Source organism: Ailuropoda melanoleuca, chromosome 5, assembly GCF_002007445.2.
Source record: "Ailuropoda melanoleuca isolate Jingjing chromosome 5, ASM200744v2, whole genome shotgun sequence".
In the NCBI taxonomy this organism is placed as follows: domain Eukaryota; kingdom Metazoa; phylum Chordata; class Mammalia; order Carnivora; family Ursidae; genus Ailuropoda; species Ailuropoda melanoleuca.
The window spans coordinates 30,179,112-30,199,578 of record NC_048222.1 but is presented as its reverse complement, the minus strand read 5'-3'; the positions used below and the strand labels follow the sequence as shown (position 1 = coordinate 30,199,578).

Below are 20,467 nucleotides of genomic sequence, written 5' to 3'. Positions count from 1 at the left end.
GGGGGCGGGGGGCACAGCACTGGGGGGAGCCGGAGAGCCCTTGGTAAAGGCGACAGCCGGAAATAGGAGGTGAGCCTAGGCAGGGATGGGGAGGAAGGGTGGAGGCTGGGATACAGGTGAGGGAGATGGTGGGGTGAGATCGAGGGAGAAGGAGGGGACAAGTGGCTGGAATGTGAAGGACAGACATGGGAGGGAAGAGACGGACAGTGGGGACGGGAGTGGGAGTTTACAGGTGGGAGGAGTTGGGGTGGCAATGAATTAGGGTGCTGGCCAGACTGGGAAGTGGGGAGAAGTGCCCCCTTGAGCGAGGCCCCACCTTGTCCAGGATGTACTTGTTGAGGTAGGGCATGTATCCCTGGCTGGACACGGGGCCGTCGTCATCATCCCGGAAGTGCTCCTCCAGAGCCACAGGGTCGTGGGGGATGTGCAGGACCGTGTACAGGTTGTGGGACAGCACCTGAGACAGAGTGGCAGTTTGCCTTCCCGTGCCCCAGCCGAAACTGGGCTAGAGGGCTGCTCCCACCTCCTGGCTTGTCGCCATTCGCATCCTGGCTAAGTCCTCTGCACACATTATTCAAGTCAATCGTAACTAAAACATAGGCATTTGTATCCAATGGAATATTATTCAGCCATACAAAAGAAGGAAATCTTACCATTTGCGACAACATGGGTGGACCTTGAGGGCGTTATGCTAAGTGAAATAAGTCAGAGAAAAATATATACCATATGATCTCGTTTATATGTGGAATCTAAAAAACAAACTAACCCCCCATGCCCCACCCCAAGCTCAAAGACACAGAAAACAGATCGGTGGTTGCCAGGGGCAGGGGGTAGGGGGGGTGGGTGGAATGGGTGAAGGGGGTCAAAAGGTACAACTTCCAGTTATAAAATGTCAGGAGGAGGAGACTATAGTTAATACTGTATGGCCTCTCTGAAAGTTGCTAAGAGTAGATCTTAAAAATTCTCATCCCAAGAAAAAAGTTTTGTAACTCTGTATGGTGATGGATGTTAACTAGACACTGCGAAGGTGATCATTTCACAATATTTACAAATATCACAACATTACGTTGTACACCTGAAATTAATATAATGTTATATGACAATTATACCTCAATAAAAACAAAAAACCTAGAATGTGCACCCTTACTGTGCACTAAGCCCTGAGCTAAGCACGTTATCTCTAATTCACTTAACCCCGTGACAACTGTTAATTTCCCCATTTTACAGATGAGGTAACAGAGCTAGGACTCAAGCCCAAGCAGCCAGGCTCTCAGCCACTTCATTAGGTAGGGATGTCCTGTCTCTGCAGACAAAGACACCAAGTCAAGAGATTCAGTAACGTGCCCAAGGACCCACAGTGAGCAAGAGTCTGGGATTCAAACCCAGCTCCGCAGATCCCAAAACCCAGGTGCTTCCCAGGATGCTGGGCTGTCAAGAGGGAGGTGGTTGTCACCCCAGGGCAGGAGCCCCGAATTTCTCGTCGTTCCCATCAAAGACTCGGAGTTCAGGCTGCAGTGTGCCTGCCCCAGGAAGGGCAAGTGCAGTTCCAGTCACTGTCCTTCAAAGACGGAAGGGGGCAGGAGAGGGTGCAGAGAAGCCTCATGAAAAATGGTCTGTGACATGTGGAGGAAAAGGCCTAGAAGGGACGGTGGCTGGGACGGTGTGAAGGGAAAACACGAGTCCAATAACAAATCCACCGTAATAGAACAAAGAGATTGAAGTTTGAACGAGATCAGGAAAAAATAAAATTGCCTTGGGGGTAATTCTGTAGTAGTACTTATCACAGGGTGAATGATTAAACTACTCATTACTGGGGCGCCTGGGTGGCTCAGTCGGTGGAGCCTCTGACTTGATTTCTGCTCCGGTCCTGATCTTGGGGTCGTGAGATAGAGCCTCGCATCGAGCTCTGCACTGAACAGGCAGTCAGCTTGGGATTCTCTCTCTTCCTCTTTCTCTGCCCTCCCCCCCCCGCCTCCCCGATCACACACACTCTCTCTCTCTCTAAAAATAAGTAATAAAATAAAAAATAAATTTTAAAAAATAGTCATTATTGCACACCTACTATGTGGCAGTCACTGTATGAGGTGCTTTCTATACCCCATGTCCAACCTCCACAACAACTGTGATACATAGACATTATCCCTGTTTTTCGGACGAAGATGCCGAGGCTTGCGGAAGTTCAGAGTAAACGGCGGGGCTGAGCTTGGAACCAGGTGTGTCTAGCTCTGAAGGCTGCCTCCCTCACTGTTACGATGTGGACCCCGAGACTCTCTGCAGGTAGACTGGGAACTCTGGAGACAATGTCTCTGCTCATCTCTATGTCCCACGGCCCCCGTGTCCTCTTCTGTGCACGAAAGGCAGTCAATGGATGCTGAGTAGAAGGGCTGCTTCCACCAGGTAAGCTTAGAATCAGTTCCTGAGACAGGAGCTGGCAGCATCCCAGAGGAGGCACGTGTGCCAGATCTTCACTTCTTTATTATCTGGTGACAGGAGATGGGACAAAGGATTGAGACTTTTCCCCAGTATTCTCCTGCACCTCAGGCTCGACTTAGGCAAAGCAGGAAGTTGGAAGGCCAAGCAAGAGGGTGCTTCTCTTTTCCCTCCCTCCGCTCTGGGCAGCCATCCCTGACCCCCGCCCCCACCCTCCACCCCATCATCTACTGTGCCAGGTTTGGTTCTAGAGGACATCTTCAGTTTCTTCCTGATGAACTCTGCCCTCTCCACCCATATTTGGTGATGGAGCCTCGCTTTTTCTTGGAGAAATACCTCTCCCCATTCTCAGTATCTGTGATATGGACTATTTGCACCCCTAGACCACCCGGCGGCAGGGGTGGGCATATCGGCGTCACGGCGATTGGCTCAAGGAAGGGCACGTGACAAATCCTGGGCCAATGAGAATCAGCCCTATGATTTTTGCTTCCGCTAGCGGAAAGAGGTAAACTCTCCCCATAGAATTGTTAAGCTGTCGGAAGGGAGATGAACACCTTCACCCTCTGAGCCTCGGTGTCATTATCAGTAAAACAGTAGGATAATACCTGTCCCGTGGAGAGGCTGTGAGGATAGAGAGAGGATACGGAGACGGCCAGAATTAGATCTGCACAGAACAAATGTTAGATCCCTTCCTGTATAGAAAGCCATCGAACTGACACAGATCAGAAGACTGATAACATTTGGTACTGAAGAGGTTGTGGAGAAATAGGGACTTGAATGCCCTACTGTTGAGGTGTGAATTGGTAATTTTTCTGGAGGTCAAGAGTATCAAACTTAAAATTGGGCATGATCCCAGCATTTTCGTGTGTGTGTGTTTTTAAGATCTATTTCAGAGAGAGAGAGAGTAAGCTGGGGGAGGGGCAGAGGGAGAGGGGAAGCGGACTCTCACCGAGCAGGGGAGAGATTGATCTCCCAACCCAGAGATCATGACCTGAGCCAAACCAAGAGTTGGTCGTGAAACTGACTGAGACTGTGCCACCCAGGCACCCTGCCCCCGCATTTCTAATCATCTAACTTGTAGATGCTCAAGGGAACAGAGCTACATGTACAAGAATGTTCACTAGGCATTGTTCATAACATGAGGAATTGGAGGCAGCTCGAGGCTCCTTCGGGAGGGGACAGGTACATTGCGTCATGGACCTATGTGTGGTTGGAAAGATTTTACATCAGCCACTTGTGCGCTTATGGGCAAGTGACTTAACTTCTCTTAAACCTTGGTCTCCTCTCCAAAAGGCTTTTTAGAATGAAGAGCTTAACCCAGCACCTGGTGTATAGCGCGTTGTTTAATAAAAGTTGAGTACTATTTTTATTATGTTTTTACGAACAGACATGGAAAGATATGCATACTATACTGGCTGGTGAAAAAAGCAAGCTGTAGAATGAAATGTTTGTAAAATAAATGTGTGCAAAGACTTGGTTGAACCATAGCAAATTTTAATAGCTGTTTTAATAGGTTGAAACAATAAAATGTCAGCAATTTCATATGGTTCAACCTAATATGTTCATGTGCACATAGGAAAAATCTAGAAGACTCAGCAAACTGTTAACAGCTATCGCCCCACCATCCTTCCCCAGGGAGGGGAGGAACTTTCATCATCTTTAACATTACATTTGTCTTTGAATTTTTTTTTAACCAGTAACATGTTTTACTTATAGAATAAATTTCATCTTCTTTAAAATTATATTCTTCTGCATTCTGATTTTTTTTAACCAGGAGCATATATTGTTTTTATGACAAAAATTTAAAACTATAGAGATAAAAAGCAAAGAGTGCCACTAACCACTGTTATTAATGTACCCTGTTATTAAGTCACTCTATAATAACATTCCTTTGCTAGTCCCTTTTTGTGTGAGCATTTCTGGGTGCTCTACATTCCTTGAGGGCAGCAAGGAGTCTAATTTAAGGCCTGATTCCAGAGCTCAGTACAATGTCCTGCACACAATAAGTGTTTTTGACTGACTCCTCTAGTCTAACTTAAATGATCTAATGGTTTCCCGTTGTTCTCAGAGTAAAATCGCAAGTCCTTCCAGAGGCCTCAGGCCCCCTAGGACCTGACCTGCTGCACGTTTTCTGGCTTCATCCCTCTTGCTTACTTCTCTGCAGCTACTCCGGCCCTCTTGACATTCCTCAGACAAGCCAGGCACACACTTGCCTCAGGGCCTTTGGACTTGCTATGTCTTCAGCCTGGAACATTCTTCTCCCAGGTCCAGGCATGGCACACACCCTCTTCTCCTTCCAGTCTTTACTAGATGTCACCTTCTCAAGGAGGACTTCTCTAGACCACCTTATTTAAATCTATAACCCTGTCCCCTCTGCCCCCACCCCCAATCTCTATCCCCGTTTCTGCTTTACTTCCATGTCATGTATCATTTTCCATCACATAATACATTTTTACTTATTTTGTTGCTCATCTGTGTTCTCTGACTAGAATGTCAGCACCTCAAGGGTGGGGATTCTTGTCCCTTTTATTCACCATTATATTCACTGCTGTATCATATCATGGACATGAGATAAATATCTGTTGAACGAACTTAAATGCTTCACGGGAAGAAGTAGGAGAAATACAAAGTCAGACAGACATGGATTGAATCTCTCTGAGCAAATTAACCTCACTGGGCCTGTTTTCACAGGTCTAAAAATGGGGTTCAAAGAGATGCGGTACAACCCCACCCCCACCCCAGGATAGAAGGGGCCACACAGCAGCACACTTATTTGAGCTGTTCCTTGCCTCAGTTCATTCGTCCACACTGCCCTGTAAGACCTGCCTTCCTCACCTGTACTGTTTGCCGGTGGAATCTGAGGGGTCCGGCACAGAGACTCCAATCCCTGTGAATCGTCAGGTGTCAGGACAAGAAGGAATTAAAGGCCCCAGACACTGGGGGCTCAGGGCCTCTCCCTGGAGAGCGCAGCTGACCTCAGGCTGCCAGGCTTCCTGTGCCTGGGCGGGGGTTGGGGCTAGAGGTGGGGAGAGGGTGTGACCAGAGGAGGGTCACACTGGAAAGGAAATGGCAGGGGTGGAGGCCAGAGTGTGCAGGAGCGCAGGGGCTGGTTTCAATCAATGAGAGCCCTGGAGGCAGGGACTCGCATTATCCTCCTTTTGGAGGTGAGGAAATCAGGGCGCAGCGAGGTGAAGTGTCCTCCTAGAAGTCGGCCTCTAAAGACCTCTTGATCTCTGTGCCACTTTAGCTCTGGCTGAGCCTCAGAATCACCTGGGGAGCTGATGAAACCCTGCGCTGGGCCCGCCCCTCCCAACTGACTCAGAGTTTCCAGGGGTGGGGTCCAGGTGTCTGTAGCTTTCAGAGTTGCCATTCGGGCTCCTTCTGAGAGGACGCTCACAGTCTTACCGCCCAACCAGGCAGCCCCAGACCTCGGAGTTGGCAGCCCCTGACCTTTGAGAGGCTTCATTTACACACTGTTTCCTCTGAAGGCATGTGGGGAAGTGGTTCTCCTCAAGGGGCTTGTGAGTTCCCTGAAAACTCAAATGTGGGGATGGGGCAGGTGCTGAGCCCATGGTCCTGCGGTTCCCAGCCTTCACTGGTTTGGGAACCCATGCAGAGCACCGAGGAATGGCTGCAGAGAGAATGAATAATCTCTCTCTTACCTAGATGGCCTATAGTTTTTTTTAATGTATCTAGGTGCCAGGTGATACTTTTACAATATACAGATCCTTTTAAGAGTTTACTGAAAGTCTTTTCCCCAGCCAGCGGGTACTAAAGCACAACTACTATCACGAGGGAGGAGCACTGGAAACTTTAAAAGGTGGAACTCTCTGGATGAGGTGTGTGCCTGCTGACAGCAAGAAAGGGCTGGGGGGGGGCACATGGGTGGCTCAGTCAGTTAAGCAACTGCTTTAGGCTCAGGTCATGATCTGGGGTCCTGGGATCCAGCCCCGCATCTGGCCCCCTGCTCAGCAGGGAAATCTGCTTCTCTCTTTCTCTCTGCCTCTCCCCACCATTTGCACTTTCTCTCGCTCTCACTCAAATAAAGAAAATCTTTTAAAAAAAGAAAAAGAAAAAGAAAGGGCTAGAAGGGGTTGAGGGTGGGCACCAAAGGAAAGACAGGCTCGGAAAAGGGAAAGGGGAGACCACATCAAGAGTCAATTTCACCTACTTGACGTACTTTGTTAAAATGCCTTTTAGTAGGCTAGCTGGCGATCCCCAGTTCAACCCTCTGCCTTTCCAGATGAGAAACCAGAGGCTCAGAGATGGCAATCACCTCCCCACGGTCTTCTCGCTGGGGAGCAGGCCTATGTGGCTCTGAGTCAAGTGCTCTGCACGTCACTAAATTGTCCCACCACTCCCTGCCATCCTAGCCCAAGACCAGCAGCACGGAGGGGTCAGAACAAAGCTGAAGATCCCAGCCAGCAGATTCCTGGACTGGAGTTGCTCTTAATTTTCCCTCCACCATAGTGAAGGTTGTTGTCCCCTCCAGAGGCAGAGCCTGAAGCTCAGGAGCCTGGAAGACCTGAAAAAGCTAAGTCGGGAAGGCCCCAGGTTGCCCGCCCTGCCCACCCCGGCTCCTGCCAGTCAAGGGGAAGGGGCAGGCCTGCTGCCTCCTAAGAGCTCATTGAGCCAGAGACACACTGGTCCATCCACATCCCCAATCCCAGGGCCCTCACTCCAATTCTCAGCTGATTCCCCACTAGGCCTAGAACCAAGGCTGCTCCCCTAGGGAAGAGGATGTGGCCATGAGGAAATCCATCATTGCCAAGGCTCTCCTCCTTGCAGCCATCTGGCAGGACCACTGCTTCCTCCCAAAGTTCTTTGGAGAAGGAGGGTCTGGGGACCCTGGGAATATCGTGGTCCACCTAAATCCGTCCTGGGCACAAGTACCATGCCTGTTGGTCTAATTGTACTTTTCTCAACTCACCTGGCCAAAGGCCGTTGTACTTTTTACAGGAACTCGAACAGAGGGAAACTCATCTGCTCTCTCCCCTAAGCCTTCTCTTCTCCAGAGAAAACCATCCTGTCTCCTTGGGCTACTTCTCAGAGGCCTGGCTGCTCTTCCTCCTCCCTCATCATGGCTTTTTGCCCATAGCCAGTGGCAGCCCAACGCATCAGGGAAGTGGTGACTGTCACAGACAGACATTGCTTGCTGGGCTGGTGCACGTCTCCCTGCCTGGTCCCAATCCAAGACCCTAAGGCCAGGGACAGTATTAGTGAGGACAGACTAACCCCAAGGTCTTTTCCCTTCTCCCCCGAGTCTTTTCAGGGGAGGGGTTGGCCCCTGCTGGTATCTCTCTCATCTGCTTCTTCCTCTGACTTCTGACCACTTCTCTATTGCTCCTTTGCCTTTCCGGCATCCCTGCCCCCAACACTATCACTACTTCCTCCTATTCCAGTATCCCTCACTATGGTCTCAGGGAAGAACTGCCTTCCCTATCCTTCTCATGGGTGACAATGGGCCCTACTGTATCTGCCTCAGCCACCACCCGGCCCAAACTCCCATCGCTAGCAGAGATTCCCAGAGTGGACACGTTTTCTGTGGAGTGGGGGAGAAAGCTACCTTTGCTCCTGTGTGACCAAAGGCGACTGAGAGTGGGCTCAGTTTGAGCCGTGATGCAGTACGGACGGTGGACAGTTCAAGTATCTAAGCTCCTAATAGAACTTCCCTGCAAATACTCGACCTGTGGGGGTGGGGAGGGGGCATCGATCCAGCTGGAGGCCAAGATATGAGGGTCAGGGTAGGAAGCCTTACTGGCTGATGGCACCAGGAAAAGGGGAACCACTTTCCATATGTGAGGGGCAGGCATAGAGAGCCTGGAACGGCTACAGGGTACAGGTAATGGAGACAGATAATGGCACCTTGGAGACAACAAACTATGGAGGCTGGGATTGTTCCTACAAGACATGAAAGGCCGTGGGAATGGGTGTAGGGCACAGGTTTCTGCAGGGATGGGTTTTGGATGATCTGCTGTTCTCCTGTCTATCCTGAAGCCCCCACTAGAGGACGTGATCTGCAATAAGAGGATTGAAGTAGAATGTAAGGAAGAATCAGCCTGTGGAGGAAGCCTTCCGGGTGATCAAAGGCAGTAGTGCCAGTGGGGAGTCAAGAATCATTTTTTGGATGCTCATAAGTCTGGCTAAGGGATAGACAATGGGATAGGACCAGTTTGGGACATCCAAGTTTATTGTGTCCTAGTTCAGCAAAGGAGGGGGTTGGAATGGGGGTGGGGCATAATGCCTGTCCTGCCTTATTCATCTCGTTGGCAGGCACCTCCTACCTTGGTCATTAAAAATGGAGGTTTCCTTGAGGCTGCAGGCCTCCTTTGGTGGTGCCCAGAAGAGACACCCGAAATCTAGGGCCTAGCTTCATGCCAGGCACATAGTCACTCGGTAAACATGTGAACTGAAAGAATGATCCCCCTGAGGCAGGTCGCCGAGAGCTGAGGCTTACCCCTGCTCCTGTCTCCTAGGGTTCCCTGTTCCAGTGGCCTGGGGCCTTGCTTCCTCCCCACTAAGCAGGGTGGAGAAGGCAGCACTAAGCCAGGACTGTAGGAAGGAAGGAGAGAAACTTGCTGCTCTCCCAGGAATTGTCTAGGACTTAAGTACCGATTTGTAGGGCAATCACTGATGGGGCTCCTCCTGGGCTCAGATTCAACCCCCTCTCTGCCTGAGGTCCCAAGGCCAAAGGGAACAGCTTGCCGACCCAGAGTGTGGGAGGAGGAGGCGGTGAGCTGGGCGGCTGCAGAACAGGGTCTCAGTCCTTGCCCCTTCCCAGCGCTGTTGCCTCTGGGAGGCAGGGTTCAGAGGGGCTCTTCTCTGCCAAAGGTGACCCAGTCAGCCTGGTCTGGAACCGGGAGAGGCTCTTTAAGCCTCTCTCTCAGCTCCGGGAGGAAGTGACTGACAAGTACTAGCTAACTGTCTCTCTTCAAAGTCAGGAGGAAGCAGCAGGAAGGAGTAGGGTGCGTGCCCAGGCTTCACTCTGGGGGAGACGTGTGCTCATCACACGGAGTGTAAGATGTAGCCTGGCCCGCTGGCCTTCAAAACCTCGGGATGCCACCTCCACCCTCCAGAGAGTCGGGGGGCAGGTGTGGGAGCAGAGGCTCTGCAATGCCTCCCTGGGCCCCAGACCCCGGCAGCAGCATCCACCGGGCTGCGTCGTCCCGGTTACCCAGTCCCGGCTCCCCTCCCCAGGCCTCGGCCTCTGGGTGGCTGAGTGCCATCAGCACAGCGTTGCTGCCTGGCTCCTGGGCGGCAGGGGCCGAGGAGGCACGTCTGCCGGCCTCCCCTGGGCCCCGGGGGGCCCCTCACCTTGAGCTGGGACTTGGAGACCTTGCCACTCTTCTCCACGTCCAGGGCGGTGAACGCGTACCAGATGGACTTGAGCAGCTCCTTGCGCAGGGCCATGGCTGAGGTGCCCGCCCGGCCCGGGGGCGGCTCTGACACCAAGATCCGGTTTCAGGAAATGCAAACGGCTGCGGAGACCGCAGAGGGGCCATGGCGCAGAGCAAGAGCTCCACCTGCCTGCTCGCGCGGGCTCCCCGTGCTGCCAGGAACCGGCCTGTTGCTCTTGCAGTGCTCATGGCCCCACTCTTTGCACGGGACCTGGGAACCAAAACCTGGACAGCCGGAGCCCTGCTTCTGGTCAGTGTGGCTCCCCGGGCGTCAGGCCCTTTAGAAGTCTCCTCAGCCCCAGAAACTTCCGGGCCTTCCTGGGCTCCCAGAGGCAGCTTGCTGAGGGGAGGGGAGGAAAAAAAAAAAAAAAAGCAAGACCACCCTGGCTTTCAGAGGGTGGTGGCAGAGGGTACCCTGTCTCAGTGCCACACTTACCAGGCGGAAGGCCTTGGATGAGTTACTAACCTCCTTGAGCAGTTCCCTCAGGGTAGAGCAGGAAACATGCCCACCTCACACGGTTGTAAGGTCTGGGGATGGAGGTAAAGCAGAGCAGGCATCTCTTTTAGGGCCATCTAACATCACTGTGGTGGTGGGGCTCCTCCCAAGCAGAAGAAAACAAAGGCGATGACACAAAGTTGGCGGAGGAACGGGGCCAGGGCACCTCTCCAGGTCAGGCGGGCTTGGCACGTGACTGGTTGCCTCCCCATCCTTTGGGCTTTGGCTCTGAAAGGCCTCAGCTCAGAAAGCTGCCTACTCTGGGGCCCACTGGCCCTAAGGTTGGGAGCCAGTTTCTGAATCACACAGCTGAGGGAAGAGAACCTTGTGGGGGGGCCAGCTCTGGGGTGCTGACAGCAGGAGGCTTGGCACTCAGGGCCCTCCACGGCATGCTTCCCTTTCTTCAGATCCACTGCCTGTGAGGGCCGGGACACGCTCCCGCCCAGAACAGTGGTCATGGATGTTGGAAGAAGCCTGCTTGGGTAACCGAGACATCCCTCTCCCTGGGGGCATGCCCCAGCCCCCTCTGCTTCCAATGAGCTGCTGGCACGAGTAAACGGAAGAGGAGAGGGTACCTGGGCTGGGGGGAGGGGTTCCATTCCCAGGTGGCAGGAAGGGGCTGGGGCACATCCATCGCCCTGGGGAGAGGAAAGGAGGCCCCTCCAATCCCTGCAATGCTCCCATATCGGAGGAGGCAAACCCAAAGAGTTCTTCCCATCAAGTCCCCTGCCCTACATCCTTCCTTTCCTACCAGGGCTGGTCTGGTCTTCCCACACACTTTTCACGAGGGTCCAATTGTGGCTCTGGGATCCCATAGCATGGTCCCAGACACCACCCAGTGGGCGTCCCCAGAGCCGGGACTTCAGTACCAGAGCAGCAGAGGCATCAGAGACCCTTGCTGACCTTGGCAAAGGCACCTCCTACCCCCACTCCATGGTGGGGCTTTGCCCACGTGGAGCAGCTGACCATGCGCACAGCATACGTGGGAGGGGGCTGGGCACAGAAGGGCTCTATATCACAAGAGGTAAGGCAGGAGAAAACACAATTCCTCCAGTCCAACCACCCTGATGCCAGAAATCTAACCAGAGCCTGGGGGCAGTGGTCACCCTGGGCCCATCTGGCCACCCTGGAGCCCATCTGCTCAGGTACAGGCAGGAAGCCCCCGGCGGCTCCTTGGGGCTTTTCTTACACCTGGCCTTCCTCCCCCTGTGCCCCTGGGAGGCCAGTCCCACCAACCCGGCACTGACGCTGAGTGGGGTTGTGCCGGGGATACAGGGCTAAGAGCCTGATCTGACCAGCCCTGCTATCAGGGCCCAAAGCTGAAAGGAGGAAGGGAGGGACCCAGGTGGAAACTTGGAACTTTTATTAAATACTCATTCACCCATTTGCCACCACCAACCAGAGCAGGAAAAAAATTATCAAAACGGAATTTAAAAAAACAAACCAAAACAAATTAAACCCAATCCCCAGTATGTACAAGGCCGCTCCCTGCCTCTCTGCCACAGAGAGGAGAGGGGGTGGCTGGGGTGGGTGGGGCTGGGCACCTTTTCTCCAGCCACAGGCCCCTGAGCGGTTCTATGGTGGCAGGAAACCCTGCTGCCAAGTGGCCAGGCACCTTGGCAGGCTTCCAGGGAGGTGGTTATTGCTGGGAGAAGCAGGGCTGGGCCTGCTCTGCTCCTACTGGGCTGAAGAGCTGTCGGCCCCTTCCCCTGGTGGGCAATGACCAGTCAGAACAGAGGACCAGTCCCCACAGCAGTCCCAATTGCCACCTGAGAAGGGGGGTGGACCGAGGGTAGGAAGGGTGTTCTCTGGAGGGAGGAGAGTGGGCACCCAGCTGATTCTGAGGAGGGGATGCCCCAGGGCAGCCTGGTGACCCGCTTTTCCTCTTCAGCTCCTATGGATGATGCACTCCTCCGATTCCAGCTGCGCAGCCCTCCTCTGGGGCAGGGCCCCGTCATCCCCTTCAGTGAGGCTGTTTTCCTGCTGCCGTCTCTCCCTGGAGACCTCTGTGGCCACCTTCCAAGTGTCGGCCGCAGCCCGGGCCCTGGGAGGCAGGGATGCCTGTGTGGCATGGCCCCTCCTCTGACACGGTGTGGAATCCAGCCCCTGGGGACTCAGCAGCCACTCTCTGACTCTGTGGACTCCAGGGTCACGGCCCCTTGCTGCATGGCAGCAGTGGCCACGCTGATGGCCTCCTCTAAGGTCTGCTGGTCCTCCAGCTGCGGAGAAGGGGGTAGAGAAGCAAAGAGAGAGTGAGACACTTCCCACCAGATTCTAGTGCTAGTGAGTATGTGGCCTACTTTTCTGAATCCCCTCCATCTGCCCAGTGCCACATACTGAACACTTAGTGGGGCCCCCACGAACAGCAAGTTCGCCGATAGAGTCCCAGTAGGCTAGCCATGGCTGGGGAGCCACAGCATGGTCCAGGGTCAGAGAGAGGGGCTTGTTCACAGAAGGGGATGCCTGGCTGGAGGGGACCTCAGTAATCATCTACTTGAGTCCACTTATTTTCCTGAGGAAGAAATGGAGACACTAAGAGACAAAGGGTTTAGACCACCAACCATGCTGCCATTGAAATTATTCTGAAAGCTGGAAGGGGTTCAGCACTCTGCTTCCATCAAGAAAGAGTTGAGACAGCTGTGTGGATGTAGGCAGAAAAGGATTTGTCTTCTGAAATGAGCTCTTTTTCGGGCCAAATGCCCTTCTCTTCAAGATCTTGGTCTCCTTCCTCTCCCCTCCTTATTCCTTCCTTTCTCAGGCTTTGGGACCTCTACCCACCTGCACCGCGATGTGTGTTCCGTTGGCTGTGGCCAACAGTGCCACCTGTTGGTGATGAAGGGATGCTACACTTGAGTCGTCAGCCACCACAGCCCCAGAGGTAATGATCGTAACCTGAAAGATAAAATAATGAGATTTTCCAACCCACCTACGTTACTCTCCCTCCCTCCAATACAAATAAAAATCCCTTCAAGCAAGGTGGCTGGGACAAGCCAGAAGCGGATGGATAAAACCATTATAGGTCAGATTAATTAGCATGGGGTTCAGAGCTTAGTGAGATGGCATTTTTCTCTGAGAGCCAACTTAATTTAGGGATTTGGATTCACAGAAGGTCAGAGCTGTAAAAGGCCCAGAGGTAATTTAATCTTATTTGAAACTGGACTGAAGTCCGTGGAAAAGTGAGCTGCCTGTGGTAGCAAAGCAAATTAGGGGTAGATCAAGATTTAGAAACTGTCTCTTGGGGCGCCTGGGTGGCACAGCGGTTAAAGCGTCTGCCTTCGGCTCAGGGCGTGATCCCGGCGTTATGGGATCGAGCCCCCACATCAGGCTCCTCCACTATGAGCCTGCTTCTTCCTCTCCCACTCCCCCTGCTTGTGTTCCCTCTCTCTCTGGCTGCCTCTATCTCTGTCGAATAAATAAATAAAATCTTTAAAAAAAAAAAAAATAGAAACTGTCTCTTGACCCCCGTGAAATGCTTTTCCAGAGAACCGCTGGCACAGAGCCACCATGGAGAAGACAGACCCTTTTCTTATGGGGGGAATCTCAGTCCCTGTAAGAAGGCCAGACAGGTCAGCCTGCATGTTAATGCCCACCCCACAAAAAGGAAGGACAAGAGAACAAGAAACCCCAAGCAAACCGCCTGGTCATACGGGCTGCGTCTGGGTGCCATCAGCGCTGACCATGGTGACCGTATGTGTGCCAGACGTGGCCAGGTCATCGTCCTCACTGGGTATGGTGAGGGTGGTGCTGCTGTGCTGGGTCACCATGCTGATGGCACTCCCCAGGGCCTGCAGGTCTTCCGGGGACAGGCTGACCTGCCGATAGGAAGGAAGGTGAGCTGGGAGTGCAGTGGCAGGTTGTCTGAAAGCCCCTGGGTGGGTGTACCCACTCTCACAGACGAGGTTAGCTTCTTGAGAAGCCAGAAGATTAGCCTCATGTCACAGAGGGGGAGGGGGACAGGGATAAGCAAGGAAAACAGGTCTTTGCTTGCCAAAAGGAGACACTAGAAGAATTCTGCTGACCACTTCTATTTACCACCACTTTGCCTCAGGACTGTTCCGTGTAGTTCGGGGTCTCGACCCAATTTCATCCTCATGTCAACTCCAAAAGACAGAGGTGCACTCGATAGTGAGGGTGCTAACAAGGGTCCTATTATCCTGCTGGCTAGAAACCCCGGGGCTCCGGACCCTACACCATGCTCTGGCCCCCTATCAACAAGCCTCTCTTGAGAAGGACAGCCAAGTGTCTCACTCAGACCATCAGGACCTGTCAGCCTCCACGTAAAGACAGAGGCTACTAACTGTGCTCTAGCAGTTCCAGAGGCTGAGGTGGAAGCATGAGGAGGGCCTGGCTGACAAGACTCGGTACCCTCAGCCTCAGCTCTCGGAGCTCCATGAGGCTAAAAAGAGAACCTGGATGAGGGTAGGGCTCTCAGAACTTCAGGACTCCCCAGAGAGAGTGGAGAGGGGACCAGCCAGAGCGGCCCACCCCCCCCCGCAGCCCCCCACCCAGAGCCTGTACCTGCTGGGCACCATCCTGAGTGATCAGAGCCACCTGGGGGGCCCCATCCTCCTCGGTCACCATGGCCACTTGGGCTGGGATGTCACTGCCCTCTTCCTTCACCTCCGAGAGGTAGGCAACGCGGGGGCGTTTGGGTGGCGGGCTCTCCTCGGCTGCGCAGGCGGCTGGGAGAGGAGAGCCCGAGCTGACACCTGCCACCGGCGGGCCACGGGGAGGCCTGGCCTGTCCCCGCTCTCACCTCCTGCCCGTAGCCCTCACCGTCGAGCTGCTGCTGCTCGTACAGGGCCTGCTCGCTCTCCTCCGTGGCCTCCAGCTCGCCATGGGCGCTGCGCTTGTGCATGGCCAGCGTGGAGGTCTGTCGGTAGGTCTTGCCGCACGCGCTGCAGGTGTACGGCTTGCAGTGCGTGTGCACCACGTGGTGCTTGTACAGGCTCGAGTACTCGGTGAAGCGCTTCCCGCAGCCTGGGACCGTGCAAACGTATGGCTTCTCCCCTGGGGACACTGGGCTGTGAGGGGGGCGGGAACTGGGGCTGGCAAGGGGAAAACTAAGGGGCCGGGGGTGGGAGANGTGGCCTCCAGCTCGCCATGGGCGCTGCGCTTGTGCATGGCCAGCGTGGAGGTCTGTCGGTAGGTCTTGCCGCACGCGCTGCAGGTGTACGGCTTGCAGTGCGTGTGCACCACGTGGTGCTTGTACAGGCTCGAGTACTCGGTGAAGCGCTTCCCGCAGCCTGGGACCGTGCAAACGTATGGCTTCTCCCCTGGGGACACTGGGCTGTGAGGGGGGCGGGAACTGGGGCTGGCAAGGGGAAAACTAAGGGGAGGGAGACAGACTGAGACCTGGGACTCTGAACAGACACAGCTGGGGGTGACGGCCAGCGGAACAGAGGGGACAGGAGTGTGGGACCGCCAAGCCTGGAGGGAAGGCTGGGGGCAAGTGAAGAGACTGGTGGGGGGATCCGGGGGGCTCGTAAAGGTGAAGATTGTGAACAGAAGAGGCAGGAGATAGAGAGGGGTGACTGACATAGCAGGGGTGAAGGAGGAGGGAGGGGACACATATGCTGAGAGATGACACGTAAGACTGGACGAGGGACGTGACACGGGGGAGGGCGAGGATACACAGGAGTCTTATGGACAGTGGAGGAGGTGAGGAGCTAAGGGTGACATTTCACTCTGCTTTTCCCCCGTCACACCTGACCCTGGCCTTTTCCCGGGAGGTCAGCCGGAAGGGGATAATTCAGGGTGAGCGTAGGGGGGTGGCAGGGAGCTTGAGAGGGCCCATGGGACCTGTTGTTCGAGACCTAATCGGAAAGGGAGGAACCACTCACTGCAAGTGAGACAGTGGTTCTGGCTGGAACCACAGAGCCCCCTCTCCCCGCCCACAGGCCAGCCTGCAATGGCCAGCCGAAGGGCTCCGGGTCGGAGTTGAGAACATGTCTCGGGTCAGAAGCCTAGAGTCGAGAGGGCCAGGGCCTCAGAAGGGGCGCTTCTCGCGTGCCGGCTGGCCCACCTGTGTGGATGCGCACGTGGTTCTTGTAGTTGGTGGCGCTGGTGAAGCCGCGGCCACAGTGGGGCTCGGGGCAGGTGTAGGGCCGCTCGCCTGTGTGGGTGCGCACGTGTACCTTGCGGATATTTGATGTGGTGAAGGAGCGGCCGCAGCCCTCGAAGGGGCACCGGAATGGGCGTTCACCTGTGGAGATGGGGTGTGTGGGGCGGGCTGGCTCAGGAAGTGGGCCGGTCATGCCAGAGTAAGGCGCTCCAGGTCCAAGTGTGAACGGGGCAGGGCCAGCCTACCGGTGTGGGTCCGGACGTGCTTCTGCAGGTCACCTGAGGTCTTGAAGGCCTTGCTGCACAGCTCCTCTGGGCACTTATACGGCTTTTCACCGGTGTGGGTGCGCACGTGGCTCTTCAGCCCATACCCTGTCCGCGTGTGGGAGGGAGGGATGAGAAGAGCACTCCGCGGAATCTCATTCCCCACTGCCTCATTATCTGAATTCAGAGGCTCTCCATCTTCAAGTGTGTTCTGTGAGGTTCCACAGCAACTCAGGCACAAGAAGCCTATGTCTGCCTCTATCCCTACCCAGCTGGCACAGATCAGAGGGGTTGGAAAAGCCCATGCTGCTCTCCTCCCCCTCTCCAGGGGCAGCCACTGCCATTCTGGAACATGAGTCTGAGAGCTACAGCTAGAGGTTTCCGAGGGGAAATGAAGCCCAGAGAGATGCCAATAGCCCAAATATTCCACAGCCGATGCAGGAGGTAGGGTCTCTCTACCAAGCCCCTGGCTCCCTTCGTGGGCCTGGACTATGCTGCCCCCACTTCTCACAACGGGGTTTCCTCCAAAGATGGTGCCCTGCAAGTCAGAGCGCTTGGGCAGCAGTTTCTCCAAGAAGGCAGGAAATTCCCAAAGTGAATCTAGAACTCTCCACCCTTAGCTGGAAGCAGTCCACCTTTATTTAGTCTGCTTCCAGGTAGGTTACCTGTGGCAAAGGCCTTTCCGCAGCTAGGGAAATCACACCTGTATGGACGATCACCCGTATGAGCTCTTTCATGCACCTGTGAGGACAAGCAACCATGGGACTCAGAGGGACTGGGGTATGGAAGGGCTCTTCGGTTGTCTTTAGGGCTCAAGGTATCGGTCCTGGCCATCTCCTGTATTCTGCTCTTTAGCTGAGAGGCCACCTCCTCCAGAGGGCCCTCCCTGATTCTCTTCCTTCCTGCCCTCTTCACGTGTGTCACAGGCCCCTACGCTGACATTTCAGTACACTCATCTCTTCCTTTCAGTAGAGCAGGGACCGGTTCTAGTCAAAGCGGGAAGGTAGAATTACAGCCCGGTGGGGAAAACAGTAAGGCTGAAAGGTGTGCTTGATGACCTTACCTTTAAGTGATGAGCAGTGGTATAGAGACGCCCACAGCCTTTGTAGCCACAGCGGAATGCTCTGTCCCCAACCTGCTGTCCTTTGCCGTTATGGGGAGTCTGGCTGTCATGCAGGACCTGAGGGAAAAAAGTCTCGAGGCTCCTATCCTCCTCAATGACGAGAGAGAGGAGGTAGGATACAGGGCCCAGCTGGCAGTTTATGACCCAACACACAGAGTTAAACCTGCCAGGGGGAGAAGGGCAACCAGGGAAGACAGACCAAGATAGACAGGAAACAGGCACTGAAGCACCCTACAGAGGAACAGGGCTGGCATGTGGAGTCCCCACCCACTTGTCACAGACAGAGGGAGGACTCAATGTCACAGGGGGTGTGACAGCTATGCAAGGAAGGCCATCTCCCAGACAGTGATGTAAGGTGGCCATTCAGGCCACCCCCAAGCTAGGCTGAGAGCTAGCAACCCCCACTTTTTAAAAAAAAATCTTAAAAGAAAAATTATTTATTTTTCATCAATGTATTTATTTATGACAGAGAGAGCACGTGCAAGAAGTGCGAAGGGGGAGGGGCAGAGGGAGAGAGAATCTTAAGCAGACTTCACGCTGAGCGTGGAGCCTGACGTGGGGCTTGATCTCAGGACACTGAGATTACACCCTGAGCCAAAACCAAGAGTCGGGCACTCAACCAACTGTGCCACCCACGTACTCCTTGAGATTCTATTTTTAAGTAATCTCTACTCCCAGTATGGGACTTGAACCCACAATCTGAGATCAAGAGTCCCACGCTCCACTTACTGAGCCAGCCAAGTACCCCAGCAGCCTCCACTTTTGACCACACGCACCTAAGAAGCCACAACTCTGGACACCGTTATCCTCTGATGGGAGGAGACCCCTCCCTCCCTGTGGGAGACCAGTGCTCAGCAGGGGCATTAACAAGGAGGCCTGCTGTGGGGTAAGCTCACCTGGGTTCACCAGCATGAGGTGGCCACAAGCAGCAAACTGCAGAAGCGCCCAGTGCAGGGGCCTGCAGGTCCTCACCAGAAGTTTCGGCTCTAACCACAGCACCCAGCTGGCTGACAAGTCCCCTCCCCTGTCATCTTTCTCGGGAACACTGCCTCACACCTGCCCCGGGCTTCAGTGAGCCCTGACTGCTCTTCTGCTTTCCTGAGCAGGGTCCTGTTGGGACTGTCCCTTAGTCTTTGTTTCCAGGATACTTTGGCCTTCCCAGGAGCTCCTGAAATGGAACTCGGGAAGGCACGGGGAGTAGGAGACGAACTGGTGAGCCAAATTCATGGCAAGGTCTGTCAGCTCCAGGTCAGGGGGTCAAGCAGCTGACAAAATTTCACAGACACTTAAACAGCTGGTGAATGGCGGGGGGAGAGTCACAGGTGGCCAGGCCTGCTTGGCGGGCTAACGCACTCAGGTGTTCGGATTTCATTGCCATGCCTCACTGGCTCTCGGGGGAATCAAGGAACTTCAGGGTTGGAAGTGACCTCTGAGGTCATCTAGTCCTGTCTCATCCTCTCAGAGGAGCGAGCTAAGGCCTGGGAGCAGAACGACTCACTCAAGGTCAGACTAGGGAGAGGCAGAGCCAGCACAGATCTTGGGGGTCATGTTGTCTCTGTTCCAAGCCCAGTTGGATTTCTAACAGGAGCAAGTCTCAAATTTACGGCTTCTCGAACACACCGCAGGGGATGGCGGTGGGAGTGGGCAGAGCCCAAAGTGGTCTGCTATCAAGTTTTGTGCTTCAGTGTTGGAAAGACATGAGTTTCCTCTTCTCCTCTGATACTGCCACATAGTCTTAGTATAAAAACAACTCCCCCCAAATCTCTGGGTAACATCAGTGCCCCAGGAAGCCCTGCCATGTCCCCTCTGCGGCTCTGCAGTTCACCCCAGGGAGGGTGTCCCCCGGTTTGGCAGGCTCACAGATCTCCGTGCCTACTTCCCCCGTGGGTGGGACCGCCGCTCTGGCAGAGAGAGCCCCGACTGACCAACACCGGGACAGCCAGGATCTTCCTCCCTCGCAGCTGAGCTGCTGTGCGAGCCCCTGTTCCAAGAACCCCATCTGCTCGCTGCATCTGCCCTCGTCACTGCCTACTGAGGTTATTTTCCCAAATGACTAAATGAGTTGCAGAGAAGAAATAAATACGAGACCGTCTGACCTCGGGGGCCCGGAAAACTAATAAAGTCACTGACAAGGGCTTTCTCCAGCAGCACGGAAGAGGATTACAACAGCCAAAGTGAAGCTGGCTTTAAGTCGCCACTGTACAAATGTCACCGTTCCTTGCAGCCGCCTTCCCTCCTCGGAGACGGCATAAACCGGGGGAGTGTCAGCAGCTGTCGGCGGCCCCAGCTATGCTGTCGCACACGCCGTGGGCAGTGATGTCACAGATGCGTCGGGGGAGCCGGGGTGGAGGGGCAAGAAGGGGAGTAGCTCGGGCCAGGCCCAACCCCAGGACTGCCCTTGTCCCCTAGAGTGCTGGCATTCTAGGGGCCAAGGGAGCTGACGGGCCACGTCAGGCTCCACGAGCTCACCTTGCTGGCATACTGCTCCAGGGCCACCACTGTGTCTGCGCTGAAGCCCTCGTCATCCTCCGCGGCCAGGTCCTCCAAGCCCACCTCCGTCTGCACGGCCAGGATGGCGCTGTCTGGTGGCACAGCCACGGGGTGGTGAATGTAGGCGGTGGATCCGTCTTCCAGCTGGACGGCTTCCAGGGCACTGGGGTCATAGCCCTCTGCGGGGAACATGTGGTTAGCCCC

At 54.6% G+C, this 20,467-nt stretch overlaps 2 protein-coding genes across 7 annotated transcripts in view; both read right to left on the bottom strand.

Moving 5' to 3' along the window:
* Positions 1-10,025, bottom strand: part of DEF6 (DEF6 guanine nucleotide exchange factor) — a 19,924-nt gene extending 9,899 nt beyond the window's left edge. Inside the window, exons 1-3 of one of the 2 annotated variants that reach the window (XM_019794197.2) lie at positions 9,745-9,877; positions 2,059-2,480; positions 317-457 (exon numbers count right to left, since the gene is read on the bottom strand). In XM_019794197.2, the coding sequence (XP_019649756.1) occupies positions 317-349 (33 nt within the window). In that variant the 5' untranslated portion in view covers positions 350-457; positions 2,059-2,480; positions 9,745-9,877. Of the gene's footprint in view, positions 1-316; positions 458-2,058; positions 2,481-9,744 lie in introns of both variants that reach the window. The other variant, XM_019794196.2, reaches the window with a different exon arrangement.
* A 1,644-nt stretch (positions 10,026-11,669) lies between these two features.
* The window catches only part of ZNF76 (zinc finger protein 76), a 33,441-nt gene continuing 24,643 nt past the window's right edge, over positions 11,670-20,467 (bottom strand). For 2 of the 5 annotated variants that reach the window (XM_034660587.1, XM_034660588.1), the window contains exons 5-15: positions 20,243-20,442; positions 17,714-17,830; positions 17,316-17,391; positions 16,633-16,758; positions 16,349-16,528; positions 15,415-15,599; positions 15,100-15,148; positions 14,842-15,005; positions 13,971-14,135; positions 13,102-13,215; positions 11,670-12,542 (exon numbers count right to left, since the gene is read on the bottom strand). In XM_034660587.1, coding sequence (XP_034516478.1) covers positions 12,438-12,542; positions 13,102-13,215; positions 13,971-14,135; positions 14,842-15,005; positions 15,100-15,148; positions 15,415-15,599; positions 16,349-16,528; positions 16,633-16,758; positions 17,316-17,391; positions 17,714-17,830; positions 20,243-20,442 — 1,481 coding nt within the window. In that variant the 3' untranslated portion in view covers positions 11,670-12,437. Of the gene's footprint in view, positions 12,543-13,101; positions 13,216-13,957; positions 14,136-14,841; positions 15,006-15,099; positions 15,334-15,414; positions 15,600-16,348; positions 16,529-16,632; positions 16,759-17,315; positions 17,392-17,713; positions 17,831-20,242; positions 20,443-20,467 lie in introns of those variants that run through there. The other 3 variants (XM_034660589.1, XM_034660591.1, XM_034660590.1) reach the window with 3 other exon arrangements.